The following is a 13,195-nucleotide window of genomic DNA, read 5'->3' as shown; positions in this document are numbered from 1 at the left end:
TCTTGTCATGTATCTCAAAAATTTTACTAAGATGGATCTTGGTTTTTGATGTGCCTGTGGGTTCAGAGCTAATGCTCTGTGTGCCCTTTCTATTTCCATTTCTTCCTGCATTTCTGTCATTCCCAGGACCTTCGGGATCCATCCTTTTATAAATTCCTTCATGTCTGTGCCTTCTTCACCCTCCTTCAGTCCCATTATTTTTATGTTGTTTCGCTACTATAATTTTCCAACATATCAATTTTCTGAGATAACTCTTGTATCTCTTTAACTTTTTTGTCACTTTCTTCCAATTTTTCTCTTAAATCATTTACTTCAATTTCTACAGCCGTTTCCCACTCTTCCACATTCTCTAAACTTTTCCCTCTTTCTGTCATTACCAGTTCTAACCTTTGCATTTTATCTTCTGTTCTTTTCATTTTCCTTTTAATTGCATTAAATTCTAATGATAACCATTCTTTTCGTGATCTCATTTGCTCTTCAAAAAAAACTTTATCTATATTCTGTTCATCAGGTTTACCTTTTTATATCTCTTTGTCCATCAGTTTTACCTTCTATTTCTCTGTGAAGATCTTGGTCTTCTTCCTCTTCTTCTATGTCTGTACCTGTGTTTGTGTCTTCTTCTTCTCTTTTTTGTGTCTGTGTCTCTTCTGTTTTTCCTGATGAGCTGCTTATATCTCTTTGTCGGGCCTCTTCTTGCTGGGCCTCTCGTTGCAGGTCCTCCCCTCCTGGGCTGCTCATCTGTTGTGCTTCCTGATTTTGATCTTTTTGTCGGTCATCCCTCCGTCTATCTCCCACGTCTGTTTCATTGCTCCCTCTTCTGCTGCCTTCCTCATTCTCCAGCTTAGCACTTTGGTGTTGGGCGTCCCTCAGCTGTTCGCACTGTGGCAGCCCGCTCCTCTGCTGAGCCCCCCTCCTGCCGGTGTCCTCCTTCTCCTTTGACTGCGCACTGCGCAAGCGCACTTTTGTTTGGCTCCGAGAGCCATATTTGCAGTCCACCGGCTGGTGAGTCGCGACTCCGCAGGGCAGGCACTGACCTCGAGGGTTGGGCTCTCCTCGCCACCACAGCACCCTGTTCCTTCTTGCAGGTAAGGCCTTCTTCTTTCTTCTCTGTCAACTTTTCTACTTTTTTTCCAGTTGTTTTTACTTTCTCCTCTTTGGAACCCATCTTCTTTCTCTTCTCTGTATCTTTATCTTCTATTTCTTATATTTTATTTTTGTGATGCTTTGCTTTTTCCTAACTTTTTTCCTATTTTCCTGGAGAGGGCTGGTTTTCCCGACCGGCCACTACTCCATCACGTGACTCCTCAGAAGGGGGTTAAGTTAATAGTAATAGGTAGAGTTTGATCCTGTTTTCATGTTTAAAGATAATTAAAAACAACTTTTGTTGAAGTAACCATTTGTCTTGGTGAATTTCTATTGCTGCTGGGTTTTGGGGTCCTCTGGACTCGTAATATTACATTTACGAGCAACATCAGGCAGGACAAAAGAAGGCATGAGATGGATTTGGCAGGCAGGATAATGACAAATCCTAAGAGATTCTATAGGTATACAAAGAGTAAAAGGGTAGCTAGAGAAAGAATTGGTTCCACTAAAGGTAAACAAGGCCTGATTAGAACAACACCATATATTTTTTCTGGGCACTTTCCAACCAGATGGCATCAACATTGACTTCTCTGGTTTTTGTTAACCCTCCCCTGAGTTTCTCTCCTTCCCTACCCTTGTCTTCTTTCCTCCAGCTCCTCATCTTGTTCCCCTCCCTCTCCTATCAAGAGTTAGCCTCTTCCCCATAACCTCAGTTTTTTTCCTCTTCCACCCTCCCGATGTATCGTATTAGCCTAGGCACTTTCGCTGCCCCTTCTTTCCTCCCTCCTCCCTCTTCCCCCTGCGTTTTTATTCATGAGCCTGCCTGGTTTTTGCCTGATGAATGGGCCAGGCTCAAAACTTTGGTTACCCTTTACTTCCTACAGATCCTGCAAGAGCTGCTGAATTTCTCCAGCATGTTTGTGTATTCCACTAACATCTGTTCACCTCATTATAGGAAGGATGTGATAGCTTGAGACTGGGTGCAGAGGAAATTTACCAAGATTCTGTCTGGATTAGAGAACATCTTTTGGGGAAAATTAAGCGAGCTAGGTTTTTTTTCCTTTGGAACAACGGAGGATGAAAGAGGACCTCAAGATTATGAGTGGCCTTAGATAGAGTGGACAAGCTCTACCTTTTTCCCAGTGTGGCACTGGCCAATACCAGAAGACATCTGTTTAAGATGAGTGAAGTAGTTTAGGGGAAATGTCAGAGGTAGTTTTTTTTAATAAATAAAAGCAGATTCATGGATAGTTGGAATGCTGGAGGCTGTTACAAAAGGAATATTTTGGAGTCTCGGATAGCCACATGGATGTAAGAAAAATTGGGGGTTATGGACTTTGAGAGAGGGAAGGGTTAGATTGATCATGGAGTAGGTTTGTACAGCTCAGCAGGGCATTGAGGGCTAAAGAACCTGTACTGTACTCTTCTATGTTCAGGGAGGTTAAGTTCTAAGGTCATCTTTATGTGGAGTCACAGGAGATTTTGAATGAATATTTCTCATCAGTCCTGATGATGGAGAAGATCATTGAAGTTAAGTAAGTGAGTTGCAATGTCCTGGACTATGTAAAAAGTGTCAGGGAGAAATGTTAGTGGTATTGTAATGCATTATGGTGGGCCTTATGAAGTGCGTCCTCAGACACTCTGAGGAGCAAAGGAAGAAATTGCAGCAACACACAAAATGCTGGAGAACGTTGCTGGAACTGGAGGGCTTGATTTTTAGATATATTGGAAGAGGATGGATAGGCTGGGTCTTCATTCCCTTGAATGTAGCAGGCCGAGGAGTGACTTTATAGAGGTTTGCAAAGTCATGAGGAGAATGGATAAAGTGAATGCTCCCTGTCTTGTTCCTTTGGTAGACAATTCCAGAACTAGAGGGCAAAGGTTGAAGGTGAAATTTAAGAGGGGGTTGAATGACAATCTTTTCCACAAGATAGTGGTCCACATCTGTACAAATTACCAGAGGAAGCTAAAGAACCGTGTACAATTACAATGTTTAAAAGATACTTGGACAGATATATGGATTGGATGAGCTGAGAAGGATATGGACCAAATGCAGGTTATTGGGACCTATTGTTTAGTGTGAACTTGATTAGTGTGAATGAGTTAGGCTGAAGGGCCTGTTCCATCCTGTGTAACTCTATGACTGTGGCTCTCCCAGATTCTATGACTAGCCTCAACACTTGAAACAATGTACCCACTCACCCACCTTTAAGAAGTAGGACAAAGCTGGAGGAGCCAGGGGAAACCATGAGGTCACAGAGAGAATGCATTGCGCCACTGTGCAGCTCATAAGGTTAAAACAAATTTCTGTGAGCAGACAAAGTTAAAGAGAATTTCCCACAATCACTTTTGAAAAGGAGCAAAAGGTTGAGAAAATGCAAACATAATCCTAATTGATTTTTGCAACATTTCTTGGGGAACAAACAGTAAAAAGAAATAGTGACTGACAAAAAGAAGGGAGAAAGCTGAAAATTACCACATGCCAAGGGTTGAAACATTTTGAATTTTGTAAGGCATGGACAGAGTCAATGTAGAAAGGTTGTTTCCCGTGGTGGAAGAGGGTGTAGTTTCAGGATTTAAGAGTAGCCACGAAGAACAGAGATGCAGAGGAATTTCTTTTGCCAGAAGATGGTGAATCTGTGGAATTTATTTCCAAAGGCAGTTGTGGAGGCCAAGTCAATGGGTATATTTAAGGTAGCGATTTATAGGTTCTTGATTAGCCGGGAAATCAAAGGTTATAGGGAGAAGGTAGGGCAGTGGGGCTGAGTGGGAAAAGGATTTGCTTGTAGTGTGCTGTGCGAGAGTGGTGGACAGACTGGAGACGCAGGCTGTTTATTCAAACTTCGTGTGCTTGTTTATCAGGCTGGCAGTCGGACTATGTGTCCGCCCTGCTGCTTGCATCATGCTGAGGCAAGCGCACATGCCAACCTCCGCTCTGGAGCGGAAGAGATGGGTATGTGTTGCCAATCCTTGTCGCGATTGCCTCATTGACCGCACGCAACAAGCGGGGCAGGTTTGTCACAACAGAGTTGTACACTGCTATAAGCTATTGATTGAATAGCAGGGCAGACTTGATGGGCAGAATAGCCTATTTCTGCTCCTATATTTTATGGTTTTATGAAATACACAAAAGGAACTTCAAAGAGTCACCTAGTGGCTACAACAAGGAATCACAAGAGTTACCATATCACAAAGCTACCATAACTAAAATCATAACATTGGTCTGCAACACTTGAAAAGAGAAACGTAGTTAATACTTCAGGTCCAAGACTTTTTGTCAGAATTAAGACAATTCTTCCACAGACCTACATAATCTGCTGAGTGTTTTGACATTTTACCATCAATAAATTGTCATGGATCATACAACATTACTTACAATACCCAAGCTCAGATTTATTGCTTTTATTACCTGCAACACATAGTGCAATTGGCTGTCCTGCGAACAGAAGAGGTCCACTGCTGAAAATCTCTTCAACCACATAGGGTGGAGGCATAAACGTGTTGCTTCCAGGGATATCCTCTGCTGTTAGAACCTACAAGGTCAATGAAAACAATAATTAAATAAAAGTCATTTCCTCAGTCAATTCATTTTGCATAATGTTCATGGAAAAGGCATTTCTCTCCCTCCTCCCATGTTAAAATTATGCTAATAAGTCTGGCTTCACATGAATATTTGGAAGACAAAGTTGTCCTCTCTCCAACAACTATTGAGACAACCTTTCTTTGACCTTGTTAGTATACGGTTTCAATACAGCAGCATGTTCTGAGGAATACTGTTGTCTGCAATTATTTCCTAGGGATGAATAAGAAAATCTTTTCTTTCTTTGGCTTGGCTTCGCGGACGAAGATTTATGGAGGGGTAATGTCCACGTCAGCTGCAGGCTCGTTTGTGGCTGACAAGTCCGATGTGGGACAGGCAGACACGGTTGCAAGGGAAAATTGGTTTGTTGGGGTTGGGTGTTGGGTTTTTCCTCCTTTGCCTTTTGACAGTGAGGTGGGCTCTGCGGTCTTCTTCAAAGGTGGTTGCTGCCCGCCGAACTGTGAGGCGCCAAGATGCACGGTTTGAGGCGATATCAGCCCACTGGCGATGGTCAATGTGGCAGGTACCAAGAGATTTCTTTAGGCAGTCCTTGTACCTCTTCTTTGGTGCACCTCTGTCTCGGTGGCCAGTGGAGAGCTCGCCACATAGCACGATCTTGGGAAGGCGATGGTCCTCCCTTCTGGAGACGTGACCTGCCCAGCGCAGTTGGATCTTCAGTAGTGTGGATTCTATGCTGTCGGCCTCTGCCATCTCGAGTACTTCGATGTTGGAGATGAAGTCGCTCCAATGAATGTTGAGGATGGAGTGGAGACAACGCTGGTGGAAACGTTCTAGGAGCCGTAGGTAATGCCGGTCAAGGACCCATGATTCGGAGCCGAACAGGAGTGTGGGTATGACAATGGCTCTGTATACGCTAATCTTTGTGAGGTTTTTCAGTTGGTTGTTTTTCCAGACCCTTTTGTGTAGTCTTCCAAAGGCGCTATTTGCCTTGGCGAGTCTGTTCTCTATCTCTTTGTCGATCCTTGCATCCGATGAAATGGTGCAGCCGAGATAGGTAAACTGGTTGACCGTTTTGAGTTTTGTGTGCCCGATGGAGATGTGGGGGGGCTGGTAGTCATGGTGGGGAGCTGGCTGATGGAGGACCTCAGTTTTCTTCAGGCTGACTTCCAGGCCAAACATTTTGGCAGTTTCCGCAAAACAGGACGTCAAGCGCTGAAGAGCTGGCTCTGAATGGGCAACTAAAGCGGCATTGTCTGCAAAGAGTAGTTCACAGACAAGTTGCTCTTGTGTCTTGGTGTGAGCTTGCAGGTGCCTCAGATTGAAGAGACTGCCATCCGTACGGTACCGGATGTAAACAGTGTCTTCATTGTTGTGGTCTTTCATGGCTTGTTTCAGCATCATGCTGAAGAAGATTGAAAAGAGGGTTGGTGCGAGAACGCAGCCTTGCTTCACGCCATTGTTAATGGAGAAGGGTTCACAGAGCTCATTGCTGTATCTGACTCGACCTTGTTGGTTTTGTGCAGTTGGATAACCATGTTGAGGAACTTTGGGGGGCATCCGAGGCGCTCTAGTATTTGCCAAAGCCCTTTCCTACTCACGGTGTCCTTCCTCGGAAGCCCTCGAAAAGAATCCAGCACAGATGATGTACCTGGCCCATCTGTAAAGCCTGTGCCGGCCAACTGGATGGAGGTTTTGTAGACATTTTCATCCTCTTTCTGCTGCAGTATGAGGTCCCCAACTACTCTAAAATGACATCCATCGTACTAGTGTCAAAGAAGAGCAAAGTGATCTACCTCAGCGATTACTGGTTAGTGGTACCTCTCTTCACCTACTATCACAACAGAATACCATCTCGCTGACCTTCCACTCTGCATGCAATCATTTGGTCCACAGGAACACCTACCTCAGGATGTTGTTCACTGATTACAACTCAGTGTACCAATAAAAATAATAATTAAACTCAGGGTCTAGGACTCCATTCCTCCCTCTGCAACTGAATCGTCCACTTCCTTAGCAGCAGAACCTATTCAGTGCCTATTGGCAACTACACCTCCTCCTCACTGACCATCGACCTCAAGGCTGCGTGCTTTTTCCGTTGACCTATCCCATGATTATGTAGCCAAGCTCAATTTATATGCAGTCTTCAAAGTTACTGATGACTCAACATTTGTTGATCTAATAATGAGTTACAAACATGCATACATGAGATTGAGAAACTGGTTCGGGGCAGTTAGATACAGAATGGAGATTGAGAAACAGATTGGGTGGTGCCAGAAGAATCTGACTCTCAACATCACCAAGAGCAAGAGGTTTACTGGGGACTTTAGGAAGGAGAGATAGAGGAAACTCTCACCTGCTTTCATTGTCAATAAAGTGGTAGAGAGATCAGTTCCTTCAACTTCCTGGTTGTCCACGTATCAGAGCATCTCTCCTGGAACCAATATACTGAGGCAACTGTGGAGATGGCACACCGATACTTCTACTTTCTAAAATGTTTTAAGAAATTCAGCATGCACCAAATACTCTCAAACTTTTCTGGGTGTACTGTGGGAAGTATTCTGAATGGTTGCATCAGAGCTTGGTTTGGAAACTTGAGTGCCCATGAACATAGAAGGCTGCAGAGCATTACAAAGCTAATCAAGTCTATCATGGCACTAACATTCCATCCTTTGAAGACATCCACATGAAGTGTTGCCTGAAGAAGGCAGCCAGTATCATAAAGAATCTCCATCACCCTGGTCATGGTCTTTTCTTACTGCTACTTCACACCGAAGGTACAGAATCTTGAAGTTCAGCATCTCTAGGTTCAATAACAACTTTTTTTTCCCCACCAACAGCTATCAGGCTTTTGAACCTTCCTGTACCAACCTCTGTGTCCACAAAATATTTCTTTGCAGAAGTTGAATTTTTTCATTACCTTAATCTGTGAATATATATTTAAACACTGAAATGTACATCTCAAAATTTTTCCTCAACAGATGCTTATCACTTGCAGCATTTCTTGTTCAATTTCAAGTTCAAAAGATTTGAAAATGTTCCTTATAATATTTTTTAAATTGCTTTTTTAAGATAACTTTAGGAAACTAATTAAACAAAGCACTTCATAAATACTTACTGCAACAGCACCAGGCATAGCCATAGCCGCTGTGCTATCAATGTTGCCGAGCGTTGCATTGCCTTCTGTGCTGAGAACAAATGTTGCATATAGTTCATCAGCAAGAGGTGGAATGTCGTTGATGAATTGAGCTTCACCTGATGTCTGTAAGATAAAGGAGATAAAAAAATAAAGCTTCTCTACAATTCCAAGAATGAAGCTAATTTTGAGAAATGTAGAGTCACCCATCGTGGTAAAGCATGATAAAGTGCCATTTGTTGATCTCACTAACCTAATGCTGTTAACAGTGCACTGACTAGTATCAGCCTCATTCAGCATTTTTTTAAGACAAGATCTTGTGTAATTCCCAAGAGCTCAGCCAAAATGGTGACCAAGACATCACTGCTGCTGGACAACTCAGACTCCTCCAATTCATTAATAAAGAGCCTTCAACTACAAGAAAGTTTAACTAAGCATTTAACAAAAAGATTAGTGATAGATCCTACATTGACTTATCTGGTCATTAATCCAATTGAAAGTGGTGCTTCGAGTTCGCATGTCCAAAGATAAATTGGCTAGTATTTTTTCTAATATTAACCCCAATTGTGACAGTTGCAAATCTGAAATTGCTACATTGACACATATGTTTTGGTTTTGACCATCCTTGGAAAACTATTGGAAAGAAATTTTTAATGTCTTTTCAACTATACTCCAGGTGGAGCTTCGACCCAATCCAATAACTGCTCTTTTCGGGGTTATTGACCCAGACATAAGGAGTTTTTCTGTACCTGTTCAATGTTTTGTGGCCTTCTCTACATTGTTGGCTAGAAGGGTCATCCTATTCAAATGGAAAGACTCTAGACCTCCAACGTGTTTCAATGGTTCTCTCATATTATGTCTTATCTAAGCTTAGAAAAAATTAGATATCATGTAGTTGATTCATCGATGAAATTTGAAGATACATGGTGACCTTTTATGTCTTATTTTTATATGATGTAAATGTTTCTAATGTGATCAGATTTACTTGGTCTTCCAGATGAGATATAATCTTACTTTTGATTTTTGATTTACAGTAGGAACCAAAAACTACAAAATATATGTAACCCTGAGGATAAGCTGCTCAGCTGATTTTTGTTAGTTTTTTTTATTAGAGTAGGTCAGGTGGCGATTTTATGCAATACTTTTGATCTTTTTTTTCATTTTCACCTATTGGATTGGAGGGGGGACTGAGTTTATATGAGAGATATATACATGATATATATACACGCACACACACACGCCAGTGTATTTTATATATATTTATTACACACACATATGTGATATTGTATTTTCAGTTTCATTCCCTTTTCTTCATTGTATTGTATTTCTTATAAAAACCAATAAAAAAAGATTAAAAAAGGGAGATATCTGGGCAAAGATGGCATTTATGGTATTTCAATTTGCTTCCCTCGCCCAAGCAGGCCTGCACATAATTTCTGCTCTGCTATCCCAAGCATCTAGTTTTGTTCCTGTAATATGAACAGAAAACAAAATGATTTGTGAAATGATGCCAGGAAATGTTCTGTTAAACTAGGAAATAAAGTAGTTAAAACAAATTGACTCCCAATTTTCTACTTCTAAAACCGCTGTCAAATAGTTCTAAATAGGAGGTGTGACAGAGTATTTAGAGGTGATTTGGGAAGAATTGCTAAAGCAGCTTGCACACACATATTTCAAATCACAGAATTTTTTCAGGATTTTTGCAGAAAGAACAACAAAGTTGCAGAATACAGCTGGCCTGGGATAGCATGTGATTTTTGCAGGCAGGGAGAGAACAGTTTTGCACTCAGAGAGGGAGGGTGTGAAACAGGGAGAGAGGAGTCACAGAAATTAGTTCCTGAGGAACAAACTGGCAAACTTTGGAAGGCTGTCTGGTCGAAGGAGAAGACTAGTAGTCTGAAAGGTGACCTGAAAGAAGGAGGATCATCTGGAAAACCCTGAAGGGGGCAAGTTTCATCAGCAAGACTGATTGAGAAGGAATCAGTTGTGGATGTTCTGGAAAAGGAATCCCTCTCTGAAAACCAGCAAGTACCCTCCTGAGTGGTAACTATTTACATGTTAAACACCAAAGCCTAGTGAACTTTATCAATGCTAACTTCTGTGAACAGTACAAGAATTGCCTGCAACCAGTGAGATTGGACTGTGATCCAAAGAACTTTTCTAATCTTAAATATACATTACACACACCTGTGCTTAGTATTAGAGGGGGGATTAAGTAGGTTAGGTAGGTTAAGTAATAAGTTAAAGTTTAATTCTGTTTTCTTGTTCAAATATAATTAAAAACTACTTTTGTTGGTGGAGCATATCTATTGGTGCTGGTGTTTGGGGTCCTCCGGACTCCGTAACAGTGCTTAAACTTTGCCTAAAACAAACAGTTTTCAGAGAGGTTGTGCAACTCACTTTTATTGTTAAATGTTGATAATATTAAAAAAAAGTAATTGTGAATATGTAAATTTGTTCTAGGTCAAGCTAGATGTGTTGAACTCATTCAGATATTTCCCAAGATTGAATCAATTTTTGCGCTTGCTCCAAGCAGACAAAAAAATCCACAAGCTATTTTGATCTGAAGATAACAAAAAAAAACAGCATCTGAATTATCCCTTTTCTCTAAACTAGAAACCTAATATTACTCACTCTGCAGGGCTTTGAGTTTCTCACACTGGGTAGGATCCATTCTTTATTGGGAAAGCACAAAGTGTGGCAATTTGCCTTCACAAAAGGACCTTTATGATTAACCAATCTTTTTGATCCCTACTATTTGTCAAATATGTCACTTAAAGCACTCCAACTAAAGCACAGTAATGTTAACCACAAGAAAGTCTGAAACAATGACTGGCAGAATATCACCTTATCCTATCAAGGTACAGCAAGGAGATTACAATGTTGGAAATTACATAATAATTCTGGATACATATATTTGATATTTTTTTCAGATTGCTATGGTTTATTGCAAGACGTATCTAATTTTGCAGAAATGCACTTTAAACTTAAGTGGAATCATGTCTGAACTTGCAGTGAGTTCTATTAATTATATGACATATCAAAATCCTACCTGCAAACGAGCACTTAGTTTTGGCATCGGCTTTGTCAAAGGATATTCCCCAGGTCTGCTGGTGTAAGTTTGCTTTCCCGTGGATACAGGACGCTCCAAAGAATATTGTGCACTTCGGTTACATGGTGTAATCTTATCGTCACTCAAGAGAAACAAGTAAAACTGTTCAAATAAAGTTTAAAGTGTATTTATTGATCAAATAATTCAGAATTAGAGGGTAATTGTTGTAGAGCATAAAGTTAAAAACTTATTTTCCGAACATCTACATCGACAGGCTGAAACAATGAAGATATGGAAATTATTGGGAACTGGGTGGTACAAATGGGTTATCACTCTGCCCTTTCATCTCAGCAATTGGGATCTGAATGCAGCTCAAAATTGGTACATGGATATTTGCTGTCTTTTTGTGAAATCTTTCTTTCCTATTCCAAAGCTGGATAGGTAATACAAAGGTCATTCCCTGAATTAGATGGACATTTTAGGATGTTCCACCAGACATCAGATAGCACAGGAATTTCATTTCATCTTCAGGAGTCCTATGTCTCTGGTACCAATCCACTCAAGACCAACTAATTCAGTATAGACCAAAGTCTAACCTTAAATGTTCCGATTATGTTTTTATTTAATGCAATTGGCACATTTGCCACTGAAATGTAGTTTAATTAAGATTTCGGAGCCATAGTTAAATATGAACATGACAATCATTGAAAAGTATTTATACAAGTTACTTGCCTTGTAGAAGAGAGCTTGTGCCAATATTTTCCTGTATGCAGCGCTGGCTAGCAGTGGATCAGAGTCGTCAGGGATTATTTCCTTGTCAAGAACAGTCAAGGCTCCTGCAATAATCCTTTTAATCAATCAACAGGCTATTAACTTGGATATTAAAACATTTACATTTGCTTTCTCCTCAGTTGATTAGTTGGGGGTATGGGTGTGCAGGCAGGGAGAGACAAAGAAGGATACAGCAAGAAGCAACCTGAAAGTTGGGGCAAGAACGAAGGAAAAAAAGATGAAAAAAAAACCGAGCAAGTCCAATAAACGTGGCAATACAGATTCAGAGGCAATGAGGTATTAAATTAGAATGAAGTGTGAGGATGAGTAGATGATGGAATTGCCAGTCAATGAACGAGTGAAAGACAGAAGCTAACAGTGAGTTATCAGAGGGAGCAAAAACAAAGTACAGGTGGTGGTGTGGGCATGTTTCCAGCTGTGGAGCAGGGTGTTTAATATTGATTTCAGACCAATGACGGTTGGATTCTAAGCTGGGATCCTTGACTTGGTGGAGAGAGGAAAATAAGGGATTATTTTCATCTATCAGTGATGTAAATGGATTTTTGTCTGATTGATAAGCTTGTGCCTTGGTTAAAGTATGCACATTTTTTTCTGGAAAGGAAGAGTAGATTCATGAGCACCACAGTGAGTTTCAAAATTCAGAAGAATGCTATCCATTGTTTGTATCCCATGCAGGTGTAAGGCACTTAAAGCTCTATTATAACAAGTCAATATTTCCATTTTTTTTTGTAAAACCAGTGAAATGTGACTTGCATGTAACGATCTAAAGAAATTCTTGATTCCTTTATTGTTATGTACATAAATACACAACATTTATTAACTTTTGCTTGCCGTAAAAGCACATAAAGAGGCGTCACTAGCCTGGCACAACCACGAATAAGAGAAAGAGAAACCAAAGGGATTCATCTCCAGCCTTACTTTGTTACCAGTGTGCAGTTCCAGGTGGTTTTTTGTTCTTCTGTCAAAGTAATACTTTCCGTTGTTCTTTAAACTTCTTCACTTTCTCCCCCTCTTTTGTGTTAGGAGGTTCTCCTGAAAGGGTAGGTTTGATCTTAACCTACGTTGCATAAGGAGTTGTACTGGTGACATACCACACTCTAGAGGCGTTGTGCAGTATACTAGCATGCTCTGGTAGATGTCTGTTCCACTGTCTTTTGCCTTTTCAATAGTCCTTTCACGGTCTGTAGTGATTTTTCCACAAGACCATTGGACTGTGGACAATGAGGACTTGATGTGATGTGTACAAAGTCCCACTCTTTGGCAAACAGCAGAAATTTAAATTGCAAAACTGGAGTCCATTGTCTGTGAAGACCTTGCTTGCCACGCCATGTCTTGAGAATATGGCTTTCATACCTGTTATTACAGCATCTGCAGTGCTGGTGATCAGTCTACACTCCTCTGGATACAGAGAGTAATTGTTTGTGACTACAAGACAGTCCTTCCCTTGACGTTCGAATAGGTCAGCACCTACCTTCTGGTAAGGTCTGTGTGGTGCTGGGTGTGGCTTCAGTGGTTCTGCAGGATTGCTTGCTTGATATTTCCATCATATTGTACAGTTTGACACTTCATTTGTGATATCATTGTTGATTCTTGG

The 13,195-nt window shown here is 40.9% G+C and overlaps 1 protein-coding gene across 2 annotated transcripts in view; it reads right to left on the bottom strand.

The window, feature by feature from the left end:
• Nucleotides 1–13,195, bottom strand: part of LOC138762909 (xanthine dehydrogenase/oxidase-like) — a 223,412-nt gene that overhangs the window by 109,168 nt on the left and 101,049 nt on the right. For both annotated transcript variants that reach the window (XM_069936426.1, XM_069936420.1), the window contains 4 exons: nt 11,542–11,645; nt 10,810–10,971; nt 7,740–7,883; nt 4,493–4,616 (listed from right to left, as the gene is read on the bottom strand). In XM_069936426.1, coding sequence (XP_069792527.1) covers nt 4,493–4,616; nt 7,740–7,883; nt 10,810–10,971; nt 11,542–11,645 — 534 coding nt within the window. The remainder of the gene's footprint in view (nt 1–4,492; nt 4,617–7,739; nt 7,884–10,809; nt 10,972–11,541; nt 11,646–13,195) is intronic.

This window comes from Narcine bancroftii, chromosome 1, assembly GCF_036971445.1.
Source record: "Narcine bancroftii isolate sNarBan1 chromosome 1, sNarBan1.hap1, whole genome shotgun sequence".
Classification (NCBI taxonomy): Eukaryota; Metazoa; Chordata; class Chondrichthyes; order Torpediniformes; family Narcinidae; genus Narcine; species Narcine bancroftii.
This window is presented reverse-complemented; position numbering and strand designations above follow the sequence as displayed.